The 24240-nt window shown below is 40.1% G+C and overlaps 1 protein-coding gene across 3 annotated transcripts in view; it reads left to right on the plus strand.

Moving 5' to 3' along the window:
• SCAPER (S-phase cyclin A associated protein in the ER) overlaps positions 1–24240 on the plus strand; it is a 537506-nt gene that overhangs the window by 53054 nt on the left and 460212 nt on the right. For all 3 annotated transcript variants that reach the window (XM_032267297.1, XM_032267296.1, XM_032267298.1), the window contains one exon: positions 7144–7341. In XM_032267297.1, the coding sequence (XP_032123188.1) occupies positions 7144–7341 (198 nt within the window). The remainder of the gene's footprint in view (positions 1–7143; positions 7342–24240) is intronic.

The following is a 24240-nucleotide window of genomic DNA, read 5'->3' on the forward strand; positions in this document are numbered from 1 at the left end:
CTTCATAGAATGAGTTGGGGAGGAGTTCTTTCTTCTCAATTTTTTGGAATAGTTTTGATAGGAATGGTACCAGCTTTTCTTTGTATATCTGGTAGAATTTGGCTGTGAATTCTTCTGGTACTAGACCTTTTTTGGTTGATAGGCTACTTATTAGTGATTCCATTTCAGAGCTTATTATTGGTCCATTTAGGGAATCAGTTTGTTCCTGGTTCAGTCTTGGGAGGGAGTATGTGTCCAGGAATTTATCCATATCTTCTAGGTTTTCTAGTTTGTATGCATAGAGGTGTTCATAGTGGTTTCTGATGGTTATTTTTATTTCTGTGGGGTCAGTGGTAATATCCCTTTTGTCATTTCTAATTGTGTTTATTTGGATATTCTCTCTTGTCTTCTTTATTAGTCTAGCTAGTGGCCTATCTTTTTTGTTTTTGTTTTTTTTTTTTTTGAGATGGAGTTTTGCTCTTGTTACCCAGGCTGGAGTGCAGTGGCATGATATCGGCTCACCGCAGCCTCCGCCTCCTGGGTTCAGGCAATTCTCCTGCCTCAGCCTCCTGAGTAGCTGGGATTACAGGCACGTGCCACCATGCCCAGCTGAATTTTTGTATTTTTAGTAGAGACAGGGTTTCACCATGTTGACCAGGATGGTCTCGATCTCTTGACCTCGTGATCCGCCCGCCTCGGCCTCCCAAAGCGCTGGGATTACAGGTGTGAGCCACTGCGCCCGGCCGTGACCTATCTTATTAATTTTTTTTAAAGAACCAACTCCTGGATTTGTTAATCTTTTGAATGATTTTTCATGTCTTGATTTCCTTTGGCTCATCTCTGATTTTGGTTATCATGTCTTCTGCTAGTTTTGGGGTTGATTTGCTCTTGCTTCTGTAATTCTCTTAGTTGTGATGTTAGATTGTTAATTTGAGATCTTACCAACTTTTTGGTGTGGGTGTTTAGTGCTATGAATTTCCCTCTTAACACTACCTTAGCTGCATCCCAGAGATTCTGGTATGTTGTGTCTTTGTTCTCATTAGTTTCAAAGAACTTCTTGATTTCTGCCTTCATTTCATTATTTACCCCAAATTATTTCAAGAGCATCTTGTTTAATTTCCATGTAATTGCATGGTTTTGAGTGATTTTCTTAGTTTTGACTTTTATTTTTATTACATTATGGTCTGAAAGTGTGTTTTGGGAAAGAACTCTCTATTCAATAAATGGTGCTGAGATAACTGGATAGCCATATGCGGAAGATTGAAACTAGGCCCCTTCCTTACACTATATACAAAAATCTACTCAAGATGGATTAAAGACTTAAATGTAAAACCCAAAGCTATACATAGATACATAGAATCGAGGTACATAGAATAGTCATCAGCAAATGGATATTTTGACTTCCCCTCTTCCTATGTGGATGCCTTTATTTCTTTCTGATATTATGATTTTGGTTCTTTTTGCATCTGCTGAGGGTTGTTTTATGCCCAAATATGTATTTGATTTTAGAGTATGTGCCATGTGGCAATGAGAATAATGTATATTCTGTTGTTTTTGGCTGGAAAGTTCTGTAGAGATCTGTCGGATCCATTTGGTACAATGTTAAGCTCAGGTCCTGAATAGCTTTGTTAATTTTCTGCCTCGATCTAATACTGCCAGTGGAGTATTGAGGTCTTCCAGTCTTATTGTGTGGGAGTCTCTTTGTAGGTCTTTAAGGAGTTGCTTTATGAATCTGGGTGCTCCTGGGTTGGGTGCATATATATTTAATATAGTTAGGTCTTGTTGAATTGAATCCTTTATCATTACATAATGCCCTTTTTTTGGTCTTTTTTGATCTTTGTTGGCTCAAAGTTTATTTTGTCTGAAGTTAGGATTATAACGCTTCCTTTTTTTCTGATTTGCATTTGCTTGGTGAATTTCCCACCATCTCTTTATTTGAGCCTATGGGTGTCTTTATGTGTGATGTGGGTCTCTTGAAGACAACATACCATTAGGTCTTGCTTTTTTATTCAACTTGCCACTCTGTGCCTTTTAAGTGGGGCATTTAGCCCATTTACATCCAAGGTTAGTGATATGTGTGGATTTGATCTTATCACATTGTTGTTAGCCAGTTATTATGCTGGCGTGTTTGTGTGGTCGCTTTATAGTGTCCCTGGTCTGTGTTTTTGAATTGGTTGGTAGCAGTCCTTCCTTTCTATATTTTGTGTTGCTTTCAAGATCTCTTGTAAGTCAGGACTGGTCATCATAAACTCTCTCAACCTTTGCTTATCTGAAAAGGATCTTATTTCTCCTTTGCTTAGGAAGCTTAGTTTGACTGGATATGAAATTCTTGGTTGAAGATTTTTTTTTTCTTTAAAAGTGTTGAAGATAGGTCTTCATTCTCTTCTGGCTTGTAGTTGAGAAGTCTGCTGTTAGCTTTATGAGGTTCCCTTTGTAGGTGACCTGCCCTTTCTCTCTGTTAAAGCTGCCTTTAACATTTTTTCTTTCATTTCAACCTTGGAAAATCTGATGATTATATGTCTTGGGGGGATGATCTTCTTGTGTAGAATCTTGCAGAGGTTCTCTGTATTTCCTGAATTTGACTGTTGGCCTCTCTATCAAGGTTGGGAAAGTTTTCATGGATACTATTCTGAAGTATTTTTTCAAGTTGTTTGTTTTCTTCCCATCCTTTTCAGGGATGCTGGTGATTAATAGATTTGACCTCTTTACATAATCCCGTATTTCTTAGAGGTTTGTTCATTCCTTTTTTTTTTTTTTTTGTTATTGTTGGTCTTATTTCAGAAACTGAGTCTTCAAGTTCTGAGATTCTTTCCTCAGCTTGGTCTATTCTGTTAATACTTGTGATTACATTGTGAAATTATTATAGTGTGTTTTTTAGCCCTGTCATATCTGTTAGGTTCTTTCTTATACTGGCTATTTCATTTTTTAGTTCCTGTATTTTATAGTGATTCTTAGTTTCCTTGGATTGGGTTTTGTCCTTCTCCTGAATCTCAGTGATCTTTGTTCCTATCCATATATATATATATATATATATGTATGTATACAGACAACACACACACACACACACACACACACACACACACACACACACATTTTTTTTTTTTGAGACAGAGTCTTGCTCTTTCACCCAGGCTGGAATATAGTGGCGCAATCTCTGCTCACTGCAACCTCCATCTCTTGGGTTCAAGTGATTCTCCCACCTCAACCTCCCAAATAGCTGGGATTACAGGCACCCACCATCATGCCCAGCTAATTTTTGTATTTTTGTAGAGATGGGGTTTCACTGTGTTAGCCAGGCTGGTCTTGAACTCCTGACCTTGGATGACCCACCACCCTCGGCCTCCCAAAGTGCTGGGATTACAGGCTCCATTCATATTCTGAATTCTGTTTCTGTCATTTCAGCCAGCTCAGCCTGGTTAAAAACCCTTATTAGAGAACTGATGTCATTTGAAGACATATGACACTTTGGCCATTTGAGTTACTTGAGTTCTTACATTGGTTCTTTCTTTTCTCTGAGTGTGGGTGTTTCTTTAACTGTAGTGTAGTTTGAGTACAGTTAATAGACTTCTTTTCTGGATGTTTTCACAGGACCAAAGCTTTGTGCAAGGTCTTTGTTGCTGACTTCTTTTGTTTGATTTCACGGGGATGGGTATTGTTAACTATGTGGTTTGGTTCCTTGTTTCCACCCAAATCTCACCTTGAATTGTAATCCTCATAATTCCCACATGTCAAGGGCAGGACCAGGAGGAGGTGATTGGATCATGGTGGTGGTTTCTCCCATGCTGTTCTTGTGATAGTGAGTGGGTCTCACGAGACCTGATGGGTTTATATGCTTCTGGTGTTTCCCCTGCTGGCACTCACTCTGTCCTGCCACTCTGTGAAGAAGTTTCCTGTTTCTCCTTTGCCCTTGCCATGATTGTAAGTTTCCTGAGGTCTCTCCAGCCATGTGAAACTGTGAGTCAATTAAACCTCCTTCCTTTATAAGTTATCCAGTCTTGGGTATTTCTTTGTAGCAGTGTGAGAACAGACTAATATGGGAGTGTGTTTTTGGTGTTGAAGCTTTGTGATGTGATCCAGTAGGTGGTGCGTAAGTGTATTGGTCAGTCGATAGGTTCTTCCTTGGTCGGGTGATTTCCTCGCAGTTGTAACTGTGCTCCCTGTCAATGCTCTCAAAGTGTGGGCTCCTCTCCCACTGCTTTAGATTGTGGCTTGACACTCCCAGGCTGCCCATTGCAGCTCTGGGATGATCTCAGGGTTTCTGTTTCCTCCCCAACTTGGAACCAGGAGAGGAAGAGACTAGCAGTGGCATCACAGGATGATGGTTCTGTGCTGTGGGCCCAGGCTAGGAGTTCCCTGTCTGTTGATGAGCAGGGGGGTGGGTGGGACCCACGGGAGACAGAGTGGCCTTCTCTCCTTGTGTTGACTGCGGTTTGTCGAAGGTGTGGATAAGGTACTTTGTTAGTCTGAGGGTAGCAAGGACTGTTCCATGGCGGAGGTAGTGGCAGAGAGGCTTTTGGTTGCTCCTGGGGGCTCCACCTCCAAGAAATGTGGAGCCACTGTTACTGAGGGTGTTTAGCCAGTGGGATGGGGCAGCTGCACTGCTGGTATGACCTTGGGGTTCCACTTGTTGGGGAGCAGGGAGTTGAAGGCTCACAGGGAGGAGAGGTTGGTCTCTTCTCCATATGGTGGCTGTGGTGTACTACGGTAAGCTTGGGTGTAGCCCTCAGGCTCTTTGTTTCTGTCGCAGACCAAGGGCAGCAAGGATAGCACTGTTACTGTGGCACTGGCAGAGGTGCTGTCGTATGCCTTTGGGAGCCTCTTCCCAGGGAAACTCCATGTCACTACCAGTGTGTATGCTCAGCTATGACTGGGGTGACTGTTCTGCATTCATGAGCCGTGGGCCCTGACTAGTGAAGGTTGTGGGGGTGTAGGGAAGAGGGGCTGCTCTCCTCTCTGTATGGTGGCTGTGGTGGGCTAGAGGTGCCAGGTAGGCCCTTTTTTACCCCCCAGTCCAAGAGCTGTTGGGGCTGTACCACTCCAACTGTAGTGGCGGAGAGGTTGTGGCTTGACTCTGGGATTTCCTCTTTGGAGAAATGCTGGGCTGTCTCTGCTTGCAGTGATTAGGTGGGAGCAGGGTGGTTGTGCTGGAGTCCCAGGTCAGGTGGCCCTGCCCAATGAGGAGAAGTGAGATCTGAGATCTGCGTGAACAGTACAGCCGCCTTTCTGCGAGGTGGTTGCTCTGTGCTAGGGGTCTGGACCAGCCCCTGGTCTCCCACAGATTCTTTCCAGCCTGGAGACAGCAAGGGCAAGGGTTGCCACCTTCTTCACAAGGTGGCAGGAAGAACTGCTGAGCGAAGCAGGGAAGAGCACCTTAAAAAATCCATCAGATCTTGTGAGAACTCACTATCATGAGAACAGGATGCGGAAAACCGCCTCCATGATTCAGTTAGCACTTGGTCTCTCCCTTTACACATGGGGATTATGGAGATTATAATTCAAGATGAGATTTGGGTTGGGACAGAAAGCCTAACCATATGAATCTCCCATGGATATCAAAATCTTTGGATGTTCAAGTCCCTTATATAAAATGGTGTAGTATTTGCATATAACCTATGCATATCCTCCCATAGACTTTAAATCATCTTTAGATTGCTTGTAATACCTACTGCAATGTAAATGTTATATAAATAGTTGTTAAACTATATTGTTTAGGGAATAATGACAGGAAAAAAGTCTATACATGTTCAGTACAGATGATGCTTTTTATTTCTAGAATAGTTTTGTAGTTGATTGAATCCATGGAGATTGAACCCGTGGATATGGTGGGCTGGCTGTATAGTTCTGTATATATTGTTATTATTGTCGTAGTTATCAGCAAAGTAACGGAAGAAAGCTTTGCTTTGGAACAGATGCCAGTTGAAAGGGAATTCGAATTTGGTTAATCCAAGAAGGGAATTTTCCGTGCTAATTAAATCATTTACCATTTAGTGCTGGAAAGAATTTGGAGAGCAATTGAGGTACAGGTTTTGTGGGCTGTTGAAAATATCTTTAAAGTTTAACGCTTTAGTGTTGACAAAGAGATGACTTTTCCCATCTTCATTGATGGGCCTAGATTTGCTATTTTTTATTTGCTGTATATGCCAACAATAGTCTGGATGGGGAACTAGAGAGGGAGAGGGAGGATGAGCAGCTTCATCTGGAACTCTTGAGAGAGAGAGAGAGAGAGAGAGGGAGTGTGTGTGTGTGTGTGTGTGTGTGTGTGTGTGTGTGTGTATGTGTGTGTGTGTGTGTGTGTGCATTTTCTCTACTCTGGGGCTCTACTATTAAAAAGAAAAGAACAAAGAAGAAAAACCCAGACAAATGATGTGAGATTGTTTGTTGGTCTAAGTGTAGGTTAGCATTTCATTTCATTATTTATTTTATTTTATTATTTTAGTTTAAGTAACTACATAGTGATAAGCAGCTCCTTTGTGTTTTTAGTGAGAAGGTTTAGGTTTGAGTTTTTAATTTAGGTCTTACTATCAGTAAATTGCATGCTCAGGGTTTTGGTGGAATGATCCTGTGGTGCGTTCTGTAAAAGTACAGACTATACTTTCTCTACTTTCAAAGTCTGCCTCAGGAAGTGAAGAAATAATGGGTCATGAGAACACTAAAGTTATGTTATTTGGTGAGTCTGCTCTGGCTGTAGCTGGAGCTTGGTTTTATTCTTTCTGTTTTCTTCTCTAGTAAGTTATTTCTTATCTATATGTTAAATTTTACATTTAGAGGAAAAATAGTTTAAGAAAATAAAATAACATAGCTATAATACATGGCATTTCTAGATGAAAACAATATATGCAGTTATTATTTGTGAATATATTTAAATGTGCCATGCATACATTCTAGTAAATTATGAATAACTGGAGTGCTCCAGTTTTGCTGACATTCTCTTCACTGTTAAAGTCATCCCAATCTTTATTAAGACATGTCTGAAATAAAAGTTGACTTCACAAATCTGTTCCTTTTAAGGTGAGAAACTTGTTTTGATGAACTCACATGTGATATAAGCAGAAAATAAGAATGTCTTATTTTTAAGTATTTATGTTAAAAATGTACTTATATGAAAATCCAGTCCCTGGAAGTCCTTTTATTTATTTCTCTTCATGTTTTATTTTATTTCACCAGAGTACTGCAGTGGACTGTAAAATAACATCATCTACAGCCGGAGATAAACACTTTGACAAAAGTCCCACTAAAACAAGGCATCCTCGGAAAATTGATCTAAGAGCTCGATACTGGGCATTTCTTTTTGATAATCTTCGCCGAGCAGTAGATGAAATCTACGTAACTTGCGAATCAGATCAGAGTGTGGTTGAATGTAAGGTAAGGTTTGCTCTGAGGCCTTGTAATCCATTTGAACTCAGATTCTTGAATTTTTGCGCTACATCTGACTTGATCTTTTTTTTTTTTTTTTTCTTTCTTTGAGGCAGAGTTTTGCTTTGTTGCCCAGGCCAGAGTGCAGTGGCATGATCTTGGCTCACTACATTCTCGGCCTCCCAACTGATTCTCCTGCCTTAGTCTCCTGAATAGCTGGGGTTTCAGGCAGATGCCACCACACCTGGCTAATTTTTGTACTTGTAGTAGAGATGGGGTTTTGCTGTGTTGGCCAGGCTGGTCTCAAACTCCTGACCTTAAGTGATCTACCCACCTCGGCCTCCCAGAGTGCTGGGATTACAGGTGTGAGGCACCATGCCTGGCCCTGACTGGATCAATTATCTCACTATGTCTAGTTTTAATAAATTCTGTGTGCTTTCATTTCATTACCTCTTATGAAAAATCGTTCTTTTGATCCATATGCTAACATCAGCATTATGCTTCAGGTTTTCTTGATTTTGAAGATTTTTTTGTATTAACTAATTATATATTTTATATTCTGTGAAGGATTTGGTAGAAAGCTGTCTTGATACATAGTTTTGGACAGGGAATCAAAGGGTTGGATACATACATATTGTTTTAAAAATCCTTACCTGTATTCTTCATTGGTGCTGTAGATGGCACTAGTGAGATTTCACATTCTTTGGTTTCATGTTTAATGTCTTTAATTGGACATTACTCCCTTTCCATTGAGATACTTATCACTCTCCTAATTCACTTTGGTCAGGGAAAAGTGAGATTGATGGCTAACCATAAACAATCCTGGGTGGGATTGGGATGTCATTGTAAGGTGTGTTTTCTAATTTTAGGTAATCTTATGTTTGTAATAGGATATTAAACAGACACATGGTGTAGAGTGTCTCTAAAAAGCCTGGCCTTTTAGTAAGTAGAGACTGTGTACCATATTATTTTTTACTGAATAAAACTATTTTGAGGAAAACCAGAGTGATACATGTTTACAGAACTATTAAAGAGATAACTTCTGTTTTTATGGTGAACATGGTTGAAAACCCTGGAATTCATTATTTAACCTTTGAAATATATGAGGGGTCAAAGAAGAGTTACATGTTGAGACAGCAGCCATGTTTCCTCTTAAATTGGAAACAGTCAAAATAGGTTTTAGACTAGCTTAAAAATATTAGTTATTAAAAGCAGGTTTCAAAATGAACAGTAGTTGAAAACATCTAAATATATGTTATGTGGTTGTTACACTTAAATACTGTCACTATCAGCATGTAAAAACTTTTTTTTTTTTTTTTGAGACAGGGTCTTTTTCTGTCACCCAAGCTAGACTGTGGCGGTACAAACATGGCTCACTGAAGCCTTGACCTCTGGGCTCAAGCGATCCTCCTGCCTCAGCCTCCTGAGTAGCTGTGAGCACAGGCATGCACCACCATGCCTGGCTAATTAAAAAAATTTTTTTTTTAGAGATGAGGCCTTGCCATGTTTCCCAGGCTTGTCTTGAATTCCTGGGCTCAAGCAATCCTCCTGCCTCAGCCTCCCAAAGTGCTGGGATTATAGGTGTGAGCCACCATGCTCAGCCACTTTTTATGTTTTAATAAAAACATTTTTAGGTAAAATCATATTCTTGGAGTATAATGAGTCAGTATGTTGTGGTAGAGGACACGACAGGACTTAGTTTTGTGTTACACTTCACAGACTGAGCATGTGGGTCTAGAATATGTCTAGATTACCCCTAGAAATTAATCAAAGCAGCAGTTTCTTTGGTTTTGTGATTAAAAATAACAAATGACTGATGAAACAAATTTGCTTAAAAATATATATACTTCTTTAAAGTGAGATTGACCAATTGCAATTATGTCTTTTTATGATAAGCAGAAACTCTTGCACCTGTCTCTGACATGACTGTGTTTTAGAAAGCTAGAATTGGCTACAAGAAAGTGTGGCTTTTATTTCTCGTTCTGTCATTTATTCAAAGCTTAATAAAGTCTTAATAGCAATAGAAATTTTTTTTGTGTAAGTTGTGGATTTAAAAGAATGGAGAAAGTTTTGACAAAGTGAGAGGAATGGAGATGTGTTTTCTGTTCTCTGTACTGTGCCAAGATGCTGCAAGGCTTATGCTGGGAAACCTAGCAGTTTAAAAGTATTTTTATATTCTGCTCTTCTCCCCATCCAGACTTACAGGTGGTGGTGTGAGAAGACACAATTTAACATTTGGTCTAAGCACATGTGGGGTATCTACCATCTAGTTTTCTTGTTTTGTTTTGCTTTATACTCATTATCAAAGCCCTGCCATCCATGATCTCATTTGGTTAGTATCTTTACGAGATACATGACCCAATAATTTTTCCTCATTTTGTAAGTGGATTCAACCACTGTTTTGTTGATGCATTGAAGGATTTATTCCTATTTGTGATTTTTATGTTTTAGCCTTGGTTAAATAGCCACAGTTCAGTACTCTGTCTTATGTGTAAAATGAAGTTAATAACATTATGTAATTCACATCATAAGTATAGCATGATGTGAAAAGTATCTTTCCTGTTTGCCCAGGATTTCTGACTAGATGGTAACTTTGTAATCAAAAGAAGCTAAATTCCCCATTTTTTGAGTTTGAAGATTGTGCCTGTTTATGACATCCGCTACTTTACTGCATAAATTGCTAAGACCTGGAAAACTCTGCTCTAAGCATCACCCCTACATTTCCCATGCTCTCTTACAAAGTAGGCTAGCATGGGCTGGGGGAACTGTTTTTTGGAATGTACATAGTTAATGAAATGGTGGCCATCCCTCATTTGTTCTCACAAAATTTTGAGGTAAGTGTTGAAAGAGTTGGTTGTGAAGTTTGTGGGTGTGGCTGCCGGAAGGGGAGTTTGGCATCTTCTTCTCTGGTTGAATGTTTGCTGTGTGGACAGATTTTGGTGTCTCTGGAATGTACTGAACGAGTCTAGGGGAAAACATGCTGGGAATACACTTTCCTTTTCTTTCCTTGTTTCCCATTTCAGTCTGGAGGGAATGAGATGTTTGTCTCTGGAGATGTGGGGGCACCTTTGGATACAGAGACTGGCACCTGCATCTGTCTTAGAGATTTCTTAGCGCAATAGACTTGCTGGAGTAGCCTGTGCCAGCTGGGCTTGAAGGGACTCTCGGACAGTATGCCTTGAAAGAAGGTCTCGGTGATCAAGTAAAGAAGACCCGAGTGTATCTGATGATCTATGTGAGGGAAGGAGCATAGGCATAAATGAAGATGTTAGAGTCATAGGAGCTTCCTCTGGGGACACTTGGCTAGGTGAGTATATGTAAAACTCTGATGGAGTTGGGCCCCAGTGTCTTATTCCCATGTGTGTTTCCGTGTGTACTCAATCTTTAGCTCCCATTTATAACAGAGAACTTTGTATTTGGTTTTCTATTACTGCATTAGTTTGCTTAGGATAATGGCCTCCAGCTGCATCTGTGTTCCTGCAAAGCACATGATCTTGTTTTTTCCTATGTCTGCATAGTATTCATGGTGTATATGTACCACATTTTCTTTATCCAGTCTACCATTGATGGGCATCTAGGTTGATTCCATGTTTTTGCTATTGTGAATAGGGCTGTAGTGAGCATATGTGTACCTATGTCCTTTTAGTAGAGCAGTTTATATTCCTTTGGGTATATACCCAATAATGGGATTACTAGGTCAAATGGTAGTTCTGTTTTCAGTTCTTTGAGAAATCTCCAATCTGCTTTCCACAGTGACTGAACTAATTTACATTCCCACCAGTAGTGTATAAGCATTCCCTTTTCTCTACAACCTTGCCAGCATCTGTTTTTGGCTTTTAAATAATAGCCATTCTGATTGGTATGATAGGGGATCTCAGGGTGGTTTTGATTTGCATTTCTCTAATGATTAGTGATGTTGAGTATTTTTTTTCATATGCTTGTGTATGTATTCTTTTGAAACATGTGTGTTCATGTGCTTTGCCCAGTTTTAAATGGGGCTGTTTGATTTTTCTGACTGATGTGAGATGGTATCTCATTGTGGTTTTGATTTGCATTTGTCTGGTGATTAGTCATGTTAAGCATTTGCATGATTTAGATCTGTCCCCACCCAAATCTCATCTTAAATTGTAGTTCTTATAATCCCCACATGTCATGGGAGGGACCTGGTGGGAGGTAATTTAGTCACAGGAGTGGTTACCCTCATGTTGTTCTCCTGATAGTGCATGAGTTCTCATGAGATCTGATGGTTTTATAAGGTGCCTTTCCCCCTTTTGCTCGGCACTTCTCCTTGCTGCTGCCACATGAGGAAGGATGTGTTTGCTTCCCCTTCCACCATGATTGAAAGTTTCCTGAGGCCTCCCCAGTTATGCTGAACTGTGAGTCAGTTAAACCTCTTTGCTTTATAAATTACCCAATTTCAAGTATATCTTTATTAGAAGTGTGAGAACAGACTAATATAGCATTTTTTCATATGCTTTTTGGCTGTGTGTGTGTCTTTGTTTGAGAAGTGTCTGTTCATGTCCTTTGCCCATTTTTTAATTGGAGCTGCTTGTTTTTTGCTTGTTGATTTAAGTTCCTTATAGATTCTAGATATTGGACCTTTGTCAGATGCATAGTTGGTGAATAATCTTTTCCTATTTCATGGGTAGTCTGCTTACTTTGTTAATTGTTTCCTTTGCTGTACAGAAAATGTTTAGTTTGATTATGTCCCACTTGTCTATTTTTGTTTTTGTTACCATTGCTTTTGGGGCCTTTGTTATGAAATTGTTGCCAAGGCATATATCCAGAATGATGTCTTCTAAGTTTTCTTCTATGGTTTTTATAGTTTGAGGCTTTATAATTACTTTTTAAATCCATTTTGTGTTGATTTTTACGTATGGTGAAAGGAAATAGTCCAGTTTCAGTCTTCTGCATGTGGCCAGCTAGTTATCCCAGCACCATTTATTGAATAGGGAATCCTTTATCCATTGCTTGTTATTGTTGACTTGTTAAAGATCTGGTGATTGTAGGTGTGTGGCTTTATTTCTGGGTTCTCTAACAAGTTTCGTTGTTCTGTGTATCTGATTTTTGTACCATGCTATTTTGGTTACTGTAGCCTTGTCGTATGGTTTGAAGTGGAGTGGTGTTCTGCCTCCAGCTTTGTTCTTTTCACTTAGGATTGCTTTGGCTATTGGGGCTCTATTTTGGTTCCATATGAATTTTAGAATAGTTTTTTTGAATTCTGTGAAAAATGACATTGGTAGTTTTCCAGGAATTGGCATTGGTAGTTTGGAATTGGTAGCCGGTAGCTTGGTATTGAATCTGTGAATTGCTTTGGGCAGTATAGTAATTTTAACAGTATTGATTCTTTCTATGTTTGTGTGATCTCTGCTTTCTTTCAGCATTGTTTTGTAATTCTTATTGTAGCAGTCTTTCACCTCCCTGGGTTAATTTATTCCTAGATTTTTTTTTATAGCTAATGTGAATGGGATTATGTTTTTTATTTGGTTCTCAGGTTGGACGTTATTGGTGTGTAGAAGTGCTACTGATTTTTGTACATTGATTTTGTATCCTGAAACTGAAGTTATCAGTTCTAGGAGCCTTTGGACAGAGACTATAAGGTTTTCTGGGTACAGAATAATATTGTCTGCAGAGACAGCTTGACTTCCTCTCTTTCTATTTGGATGCCTTTTATTTTATTCTCTCACCTGATTGCTCTAGCTAGGATTTCCACTACTGCATTGAATAGGAGTGGTGATGTGGGAATCCTTGCCTTGTTCTGGTTTTCAAGGAGAATGGTTTCAGCTTTTGCCCATTCAGTATGATGTTGGCTGTGAGGGTGTCATAGATGGTTCTTGTTATTTTCAGGTATGTTCTCTTGATACGTAGTTTGTTGAGGGTTTTTAACATGAAGTGATGTTGAATTTTATTGAAAGTCTTTTCTGTATCTGTTGAGATGCTCATGTAGTTTTTAGTTCTGTTTATGTGGTGGATCACATTTATTGATTTGCATGTGTTGAACCAACCTTACATCTTAGGAATAAAGCCTACTTGATCATAGTGAATTAACTTTTTGATGTGCTGCTTGATTCGGTTTGCTAGTGTATTATTGAGGGTTTTTTTTTGTTTTGTTTTTTGTTTTTAATTATCTGTGTTCATCAGGGATATTGACCTGAGCTTTTCTGGTTAAATTTATTCCTATTCGTAGCTATTGTGAATTGGATTGTATTCTTGATTTGGTTCTCAGGTTGAACATTATTAGTGTATAGAAGTGCTACTGATTGTTGTCCATTGATTTTATGTCCTGAAACTTTGCTGAAGTTGTTTATCAATTCTAGGAGCCTTTGGACATTGAGTCTCTGCCAGGTTTTGGTATTAGAACGATGCTGGCCTCATAGAATGAGTTAGGAAGGAGTTCCTCTTTCTCAATTTTGGGAATAATTTTAGTAGAATTCTTATTAGCTCTTTTTTGTCTGATAGAATTCATCTGTAAGTCTGCCTGGTTTAGGGCTTATTTTGGTTTGCAGATTTTTTTTCTTACTGATTTCATTTCTGAACTCATTCTTGGGCTATTCAGGATTTTAGTTTCTTGTGGGTTCAATCTTGGGAGGTTGTATGTTTCCAGAAGTTTATTCATTTCTTCTGTATTTTCCAGTTAGTGTGCATAGAGGTGTCTGTAATAGTCTCTGAGGGTTTTTTTGTATTTCTGTGGGGTTGGTGGTAATGTGAACTTTGTTATTGCTAATTGTGTCTATTTGGATCTTCTTTTTTCTTTATTCATCTAGCTAGCAGTCTATTAACTTTATTTTTTCTAAGAACCAACTTTTTTTCATTGATCTTTTGTATGGGTTTTCACATCTCAATGTTGTTCAGTTCAGCTCTTCCTCATTAGTATGGTGGTGAGTATCCTTGCCTGTCAGTGTTGTTCAGTTCAGCTCTGAGTTTGATTATTTCTTTTCTTTTGCTAACTTTGGGGTTGGTTTGCAATTTAATTTGACTTCCTCTAGGTATGATGTTAGGTTGTTCACTTGAGATCTTTCTAACTTCTTGTTGTATGCATTTAGTGCTATAAACTTTCCTCTTACCACTGCTGTAGCTGTGCCCAAGAGATTCTTTTATATTATTTCTTTGTTTTTATTAGTTTCAAACAGTTTTTTGATTTGTCTTGATTTCATTGTTTACCCAAAAGTGATTCATGAGCAGGTTGCTTAATTTCCCTGTAATTGTATGTTTTTGAGAGATCTTATTATAGATTTCTGTTTTCATTGCACTGTGGTCTGAGGGTGTAGTTGGTATGATTTCACTTTGAATTTGTTGAGAATTGCCTTATGGCTGAGTGTGTGATCCATTTTGGAGTATGTACTATGTGCAGATGAGAAGAATATATATTCATTTGTTGTTGGGTCTATTAGGTCCATTTGATCAAGCATCAACTTAGGTCCTTAATATCTTTGTTAATTTTCTATCTTGATCTGTGTAATACTGTCAGTGGGGCATTGAAATCTCCTGCTATTATTATTATTCTCTGAGAACTTAGGTCATGAATCTAGGTGCCCTAATGTTGGGTACATGTACATTTAAGATAGTAGTCTTCTTGTTGAATTGAACCCTTTATCAATATGTAATAGCCTTCTTTGTCTTTTTTGATCATTGTTGGTTGAAAATCTGTTTTGTCTGAAATAATGGCAACCACCGCTGCTTTTTTTTTTCTATTTGCTTGATAAATTTTCGTTCCCTTTAAGTCTGTGGTTGTCATTACATGTGAAATGCGTCTTTTGAAGACAGCCTACAGGTGACTCTTGCTTCTTTTTTTTTTTTTTTTGAGATAAAGTCTCACTTTCGCCCAGGCTGGAGTGCAGTGGCACAATATTGGCTCACTGCAACCTCCACCTCCCAGGTCCAGGCAATTCTGCTGCCTCAGCTTCCTGAGTAGTTGGGGTTACAGGCATGCACCACCATGCCCAACTAATTTTTTTTTGTATTTTTAGTAGAGACGGGGTTTCACCATGTTGGTCAAGCTGGTCTTGAACTCCTGACCTCTTGATCCGCCTGTCTCGGCCTCCCAAAGTGCTGGGATTACAGGCATGAGCCACTGCGCCCTGCTGGGTCTTGCTTCTTCATCCAGTTCACAACTCTGCCTTTTAAGTGGAATGTTGGCCCATTTATATTCAGGGGGCAATATTGATAATGTGATGCATTAATTATATCATCATGTTGTTAGCCAGTTGATTCTTACGTCAACTTGTTTGTATAGTTGCTTTATAGTGTCAGTGGGCTCTTATAGTGGGAGGCATTGTTTTTTCATTTTCATGTTTAGCACTCCCTTAGAGACCTCTTTTAAGGCAGGTCTGATGGTAACAAATTCCCTTAGCATTTGCTTGTGTCAAAAGGATTTTATTTCTCCTTTGCTTATGAAGCTTAGTTTGGCTGGATATGAAATTCTTGGTTGAAATTTATTTCTTTTCCTTTTTCCTCTCCTTCCCCTCCCCTTTCTCTCGCCTCCTTTCCTCTCTTCTCTCCTCCTTTCCTCTCCTTTCTCCCCTCCTTTTTTTTCCCCTCTCCTCTCTCTTCTCTCCCTTTCCCTCCCCTACCCTCCTCTCGTCACCCAGGCTAGAGTGCAACGTGCAGTCTTGGCTCACCACAACCTCCGCCTCCTGAGTTCAAGTGATTCTCCTATCTCAGCCTCCTGAGTAGCTGGGATTACAGGCATGTGCCACCAGGCCCAGCTAATTTTGTATGTTAAGGAGAGATGGGGTTTCTCCATGTTGGTCAGGCTGGCTTCAAACTCCCGACCTCAGGTGATCCACCTGCCTCAGCCTCCCAAAGTGCTGGGATTACAGGCATGAGCTACCACACCCGGCCCAGAATTTATTTTCTTTACAGATACTGAATATAAGCTCCCAATCTCTTCTGGCTTATAGGGTTTCTGCTGAAAGATCTGCTGTTAGCCTGATGAGTTTATCTTTGTAGGTAACCTGCCCCTTCTCTCTAGCTGCCTTTAAAGGTTTTTCGTTTTTGTTTTTGTCTTTTTTTTTTCCCACTGACCTTGGAGAATCTGATAAATATGTGTTGGAGGGATGGTTGACTTATAGTATTTTGCAGTTGTTCCCTGAATTTGCATGTTGATGTGTCTAGTGAGGTTGGGGAAATTTTCATGAACAATTTCCATGTATTTCATTTGTACACTGCTATGAAGAAATACCTGAGACTAGGTAATTTATTTTTATTATTATTATTTTTTATTGTACTTTAAGCTCTGGGGTACATGTGCACATCCCGCAGGGTTGTTGCATAGGTACTGACATGCCGTGGTTTGCAGTCTCCATCCCCTTGTCGCCTACATCAGGCATTTCTCTCAGTGTTTTTCCTCCCTAGCCTTCCTCCCCCAACCCTGCTGTTTCTCCCCTAGCTCCCCACCCCTCAACCTACCCCAATGTGTGATGTTCTCCTCCCTATGCCCATGTGTTCTCATTGTTCAATACCCACCTATGAGTGAGAACATGCAGTGTTTGATTTTCTGTTCTTATGTCAGTTTGCTGAGAATGATGGTTTCCAGATTCATCCATGTTCCTACAAATGACACAAATTCGTCGTTTTTTATGGCTGCATAATATTCCATGGTGTATATGTGCCATGTTTTCCTTGTCCAGTCTATCATTGATAGGCATTTGGGTTGGTTCCAGGTCTTTGCTATTGTAAACAGTGCCACACTGAACATACGTGTGCATGTGTCTTTATAATAGAACTATTTATAATCCTTTGTGTATGTACCCAGTAATGACATTGCTGGGTCAAATGGTATTTCTGTTTCTAGATCCTTGAGGAATCACCCCACTGTCTTCCACAATTGTTGAACTAGTTTACACTCCCACCAACAGTGTAAAAGCATTCCTATTTCTCCACGTCCTCTCCAGCATCTGTCTCCAGATTTTTTAATGATCGCCATTCTAACTGGTGTGAGATGGTATCTCAATGTGGTTTTGATTTGTTTTCTCTAATGATAAATGATAATGAGCATTTTTTTCATGTTTGTTGACCTCATAAATGTCTTCTTTTGAAAAGTGTCTATATGTTTTGTTCACTTTTTGATGGGATTGTTTTTTTCTTGTACATTTGTTTTAGTTCTTTGTAGATTCTGGTTATCAGCCCTTTGTCAGATAGGTAGCTTGCAAAATTTTTTCCCATTATGTTGGTTGCTGGTTCACTTTAATGATTATTTCTTTTGCTGTGGAGAAACTCCTAAGTTTAATTAGATATAATTTGCCCTTTGTTGCCATTGCTTTTGATGGTTTAGTCATGAAGTTGTTGCCTATGCCTATGTCCTGAATGGTATTGCCTAGGTTTACTTCTAGGCTTTTTATGGTGTTAGGCTATGTTTAAATGTTTAATCCCCCTGGAGTTAATTTTTGTATAAGGTGTAAGGAATGGGTCTAGTTTCAGCTTTCTGCCCATCATTAGCCAGTTTTCCCAACACCATTTATATTGCTTGTTTTTGTCAAGTTTGATAAAGATCAGTTGGTTGTAGGTTTGTGGCATTACTTCTGAGGCCTCTGTTCTGTTCCATGGGTCTATAGCTCTGTTTTGGTACCAGTACCATGCTGTTTTGATTACTATAGCCTTGTAGTATAGTTTGAAGTCAGGTAGCATGATGCCTCCAGCTTTGTTCTTTTTGCTTAGGATTGTGTTGGTTATGCGGGCTCTCTTTTGGTTCCATATGAAGTTTAAAGTGATTTTTTTCCAGTTCTGTGAAGAAAGTCAGTAGTAGCTTGATGGGGATAGCATTGAATCTGTAAATTACCTTGGGCAGTAATTTACAGTAGCTTGATGGGGATGGCATTGAATCTGTAAATTACTTTGGGCAGTGTGGCCATTTTCACGATATTGATCCTTTCTAACCATGAGCATGGGATGTTTTTTCATCTGCTTGTGTCCTCTCTTATTTACTTGAGTGGTCGTTTGTAGTTTTCCTTGAAGAGGTCTTTTATATCCTTTGTTAGTTGTATTACTAGGTATTTTATTCTTTTTGTAACAATTGTGAATGGGAGTTCACTCATGATTTGGCTCTCTGTTTGTCTGTTATTGGCATATAGGAATGCTTGTGATTTCTGCACATTGATTTTGTATCCTGAGACTTTGCTGAAGATGTTTATCAGCTTAAGGAGATTTTTGGCTGAGACATTGGAGTATTCTAAATATACGATTATGTTGTCTGCAAATAGAGACAATTTGATTTCCTCTTTTCCTAATTGAATACCCTTTATTTCTTTTTCCTGCCTAATTACTATATCGAATAGGAGTGGTGAGAGAGGGCATCCTTGTCTAGTGCCAGTTTTCAAAGGGAATGCTTCCAGTTTTTGCCTGCTCAGTATGATACTGGCTGTGGGTTTGTGGTAAACAGCTTTTATTATTTAGAGATACGTTCCATTGATACCTAGTTTATTGAGAGTTTTTAGCATAACGGGCTGTTGAATTTTGTTGAAGGCCTTCTCTGCATCTATTAATCATGTGGTTTTTGTCTTTGGTTCTGTTTATGTGATGCATTACGTTTATAGATTTGGCTTATGTTGAACCGGCCTTGCATCCCCAGATGAAGCCTAGTTGATTGTGATAGATAAGCTTTTTGATGAGCTGTTACATTTGGTTTGCCAGTATTTATTGAAGATTTTTGCATCAATGTTCATCATGGACATTGGCCTGAAGTTTTCTTTTTTAGTTGTGCCTCTGCCAGGTTTTGGTATCAGGATGAAGATGGCCTCATAAAATGAGCAGGGAGGATTCTGTCTTCTTGTATTGTTTGGAATAATTTCAGAAAGAATAGTACCAGCTCCTTTTTGTACGTCTGTTAGAATTCAGCTGTGAACCTGTCTGGACCTGGACTTTTTTTGGCTTGTAGGCTATTAATCGGTGCTTCAACTTCAGACCTTGTATTGGTTTATTCAGGGTTTCAACTTCTTCCTGGTTTAGTGTTGGGAGGGTGTAAGTGTCCAGGAATTTGTCCATTTCTTCCAGATGTACTGGTTTATGTGCCTAGAGTTGTTTGTAGTATTCCCCGATGGTGGTTTATATTTCTGTGGAATCAGTGGTGATAGCCCCTTTATCGTTTCTTGTTGCATCTATTCAATTCTTCTCTCTTTTCTTTTTTATTAGTCTTTCTTTTTTATTAGTCTGTCTATTTTGTTGATCTTTTCAAAAAACCAGCTCCTGGGTTTATTGATTTTTTTTTTTGAAGGGTTTTTTGTGTCTCTGTCTCCTTCACTTCTGTTCTGATCTCAGTTATTTCTTGTCTTCTGCTAGCTTTTGAATGTTTTTTCATCTTACTCCTCTACCTCTCTCAATTTTGATGATAGGGTGTCGATTTTAGATCTTTTCTTGCTTCTCATGTGGGCATTTATTGCTATAAATTTCCCTCTAGACACTGCTTTAAATGTGTCCCAGAGATTCTGGATTGTTGTGTCTTCATTCTCTTTGGTTTTGAAGAACATCTTTATTTCTGCCTTCATTTTGTTGAGTTGTTCAGTTTACATGTAGTTGTATGGTTTTGAGTGAGTGTCTTAATCCTGAGTTCTAATTGGATTGCACTGTGGTCTGAGAGACTGTTATGATTTCTGTTCTTTTGCATTTGTGGAGGAGTGATTTACTTCCAATTATGTGGTCAGTTTTAGAGTAAGTGCGATATGCTGAGAAGAATGTGTATTCTGTGGATTTGGGGTGGAGAGTTCTATAGATGTCTGTTAGGTCTGCTTCGTCCAGATCTGCATTCATGCCCTCGGTATCCTCGTGGATTTTCTATCTCATTGATCTGTCTAACATTGACAGTGGAGTATTAAAGTCTCCCACTATTATTGTGTGGGGTCTAAGTCTCTTTGTAGGGCATTAAGAACTTGCTTTATGTATCTTGGTACTCCTGCATTGGGTGCATATGTATTTAGGATCGTTAGCTCTTCTCGTTGCATTGATCCTTTTACCATTATGTAATGTCCTTCTTTGTCTCTTTTGATCTTTGTTGGTTTAACATCCATTTTATCAGAGACTAGGATTGCAACCCCTGCTTTTTTTTTTTTTTTTTTTTTGCTCTCTATTTGCTTGGTAAATCTTCTTCCATCCCTTTGTTTTGAGTCTGTGTGTGTCTTTGCATGTGAGATGGGTTTCCTGGATACAACACAACAATGGGTCTTGACTTTTTATCCAGTTTGCCAGTCTGTGTCTTTTGATTGGGGCATTTAGGCCATTTACATTTAAGGTTAATATTGTTATATTTCAATATGATCCTGCCATTTTGTTACTGATTGGTTGTTTTGCCCATTAGTTGATGCAGTTTCTTCATTGCCTTGTTTGTCTTTACCATTTGGTACATTTTTGCAGTGACTGGTACTGGTTGTTCCTTTCCATGTTTAGTGCTTCCTTCAGGAGCTCTTGTAGGGCTGGTCTGGTGGCAACGAAATCTCTCAGCAATTGCTTGTCCATAAAGGATTTTGTTTCTCCTTCACTTATGAAGCTTAGTTTGGCTGGATATGAAATTCTGGGTTGAAAGTTCTTTTCTTTACAGATGTTGAATATTGGTCCCCACTCTCTTCTGGCTTGTAGGATTTCTGCCGAGAGATCCGCTGTGAGTCTGATGGGCTTCCCTTTGTGGGTGACCCAACCTTTCTCTCTGGCTGCTCTTAGCATTTTTTCCTTCATTTCAACTTGGGTGAATCTGATGATCATGTGCCTTGGGGTTGCTCTTCTTGATGAATATCTTTGTGGTGTTCTCTGTATTTCCTGGATTTGGACGTTGGCCTGCCTTGCTAGTTTGGCGAGTTCTGGATTATATCCTGAAGAGTGTTTTCTAGTTTGGATTCATTCTCCGTGTCACATTCAGGCACACTGATCAAGCATAGATTAGGTCTTTTCACATAATCCCATATTTCTTGGAGGCTTTTTCATTTCTTTTCACTCTTTTTTTCTCTAATCTCGCCTTCTCATTTTATTTCATTGAGTTGATCTTCAGTCTCTGATGTCGTTTCTTCTGCTTGATCGATTTGGCTGTTGAAACTTTATGCCTCATGAAGTTCTCGTGCTGTTTTTCAGCTGCATCAAGTCATTTATGTTATTCTCTAAGCTGGTTATTCTAGTTAGCATGTTGTCTAACCATTTTTCAAGATTTTTAATTTCTTTGCATTGGGTTAGATCATGTTCCTTTAGCTCAGAGAAGTTTGTTATTACCCCCCTTCTGAAGCCTGCTTTTGTCAATTCGTCAAACTCATTCTCCGTCCTGTTTTGCTCCCTTGCTGGTGAGGACTTGTGGTACCTTGGTGGAGAGCCGTTCTGATCTTTGATAATTTTGTCCTTTTTCTGCTGGTTTCGTCCCATCTTTGTGACTTTATCTACCTTTGATCTTTGACGTTGGTGATTTCGGATGGGATCTCTGAGTGGACATCCTTTCTGTTGAAATTCAAGCTATTTCTCCTGTTTGAGGTGTTTTTTTTTGGGTATGCGGCTATCAGGAAGCCACTTGACAAGGCATCTGTCACTTGTCTGCCTGCAGAGGTGCTGCTGGGCTGCCTGGGGCTCAGCCCAGCTGCTGGGTAGTCTTTCTCTGGGTTTCGTTTACACACATGAAGGTTAGACCCGTCTTACCAATGGTAGATGTCTTTCCTCCCGCCGAGCTCGATCATCTGGGGTCGAGTTCAAACTGATGTGCTGGCCGCAAAACACAAGTGAGAGGGCTTCAGTTTGCTGGCGTTTGTGGGGGTTGGACCTGCCAAACTGTATCACCTGTTTCCCTGCTTTCAAGCCTCCCTCTTTCTGGGGGATGGGCAGTTCCTTCCAGCAAGCGTTCTCAGCATTAGCCAAAACTTCCACCCAGGTCTGTGCCGACAACTGGCAGCACCGTGCGGGCTGGAGCTGTCACTCAGATCTGTATTGATAGCTCATGCTTTTTAACCCCATGGCGTTCTCCTGTGCTGAGTTGCAGAGGGCATGGGGGAAGTGCAGTATCTGGACTGGAGTGCCAAGGGGCTATGGTCCCCAATCCTCTGGGCCAGTTGCCCTTCCCGAGTAGGGCAGTGCCCCGGCCTGCTTTGGTTAGCTCTCTTTGGGCTACCCCTGCCCTGCTTTGCTTTGCCCTTTTTGGGCTATTCCCACTGTCCGACCAGTCCCATTGAAATGAACCTGTTACCTCATTTGGGAATGTGGAGATCGCCCACCTTCTGGGTGTCTCTCACTGGGAACTGCTCTCTGGAGTTCTTCCTATTTGGCTATCTTGGCAGAAGTCCCTTGAGACTAGGTAATTTATAAAAAAAAAAGAGATTTAATTGGCTAATGGTTCCACAGACTGTACAGGAAGCATTGCAGCATCTGCTTCTGGGGTGGTCTCAGAGAGCTTTTACTCATGCAGAAGGTAAAACAGGGGCAGCAGGCATCTTACATGACAGGAGCAGGATCAAGAGAGAAGGGAAGATGCCACACATTTTAAACAACCAGATCTCGTGAGAAGTCTATCATGAGGATATTACCAAAAAGATGGTGCTAAGCCATTTATAAAGGATTCATTCTCGTGATTCAGTCACCTCCCACTAGGCCCTACCTCCAGCATTGGGGATTACAATTGAACTTGAAATTTGGGTGGAGACACCAGTCCCACCATATAATTCCTGAAATAGGTTTTCCAAATTGCTTGCTCTATCTCTGACTCTTTCAGGAATGCCACTATGTTAGAGGTTTGGTGTTTTTATATAATCACATATTTCTCAGAGGTTTTGTTGATTTTTAAAAATTCCTTTTTCTTTATATGCCGGCATTAATTTGAAAGAGCAGTCTTTGAGCTCTGATATTGTTTCCTCAGCTTCATGTATTCTCTTATTAATGCTTTTAATTGTATTGTGAAATTCCTTTAGTGAATTTCTCATTTCCAGATGTTCAGTTTCGTTCTTTGTTAAAATGGCTATGTTGTCTTTCAACTCTTGGATCATGTCACTGTTTATCTTGCACTGGTTTTCAGCCTTCTCCTACATCTTGTGGATTTTCCTTCCCCTCCAGATTCTGAATTGTAGGTCTTTCATTTCAGCCATTTTAATCTGGTTAAGAGCCATTGCTGAGGAGCTAGTGTAGTTGTTTGGAGATAAGAAGATACTCTGGTTTTAGAGTTGCCAGAATTTTTGTGCTGGCTCTTTCTCATCTATGTTTGCTGATGTTCTTTTAATTTTTGAAGTTGCTGTTCTTTGGATAGGGCTTTTTGTTTTTATATTCTTTGATTCCCTTGAGAATTTAACTGTGGTATAATTTGGGTTTAGTCAGTTGGCTTCATTTCTGAATGCTTTCAGGCCGCCAAGCCTCAGCAGCGCACTCCTGGGCTGTGTGCTCTAACCTTGATTGGCTGTTAGTAGGCCTGCAGCTTTGTTCTTTGTCCCCTAGAGGTCAAGCACCTGCTGCACTAGAGGGATTGACATGCTCCCAGCCAGCTGACAACCACATTCTGACCGGGACTGCTAGTCACAGAAGGGGTCGTGGGAAGGTGTACTGTGGTTGGGGGCATTGTGGGGGAGGGAGTGTGTACCAGTGTGGCGGTGGGGCAACCACAGGTGATTGTGCACCAGTGGGGTGGTGGGGGTGTTGTAGCTGAGTACTCACCAATGGAGTGGTTGAGGGGGAGGGGTTGGTGTAACCAACAGGACAGTAGGGGCCCTATGGGTGTGCACAGTCATGGTGGGTCCTCGTCCATGTGTGTGCTGACAAGGGGATGTTGTGGGTATGTGTGTGCTGGCAGGGTCCTGTCTACAAATGCACTCCTATGGAAGGGTGAGGGCTGCGAAAAAGTTATGGTGGTGGCCACTGACAAACTTTTCAGTGGGGCCACTGTGGCTGTATTGAAAATGGGTGTGGCCAAGAAGGGGCCCTGAAAGAGGCCAGCAAATGGGAGCGTTTATATCAGACTGGCCCTGTACTGCA

Source organism: Sapajus apella, unplaced genomic scaffold (assembly GCF_009761245.1).
Source record: "Sapajus apella isolate SASKATOON/1434 unplaced genomic scaffold, GSC_monkey_1.0 scaffold168, whole genome shotgun sequence".
In the NCBI taxonomy this organism is placed as follows: Eukaryota; Metazoa; Chordata; class Mammalia; order Primates; family Cebidae; genus Sapajus; species Sapajus apella.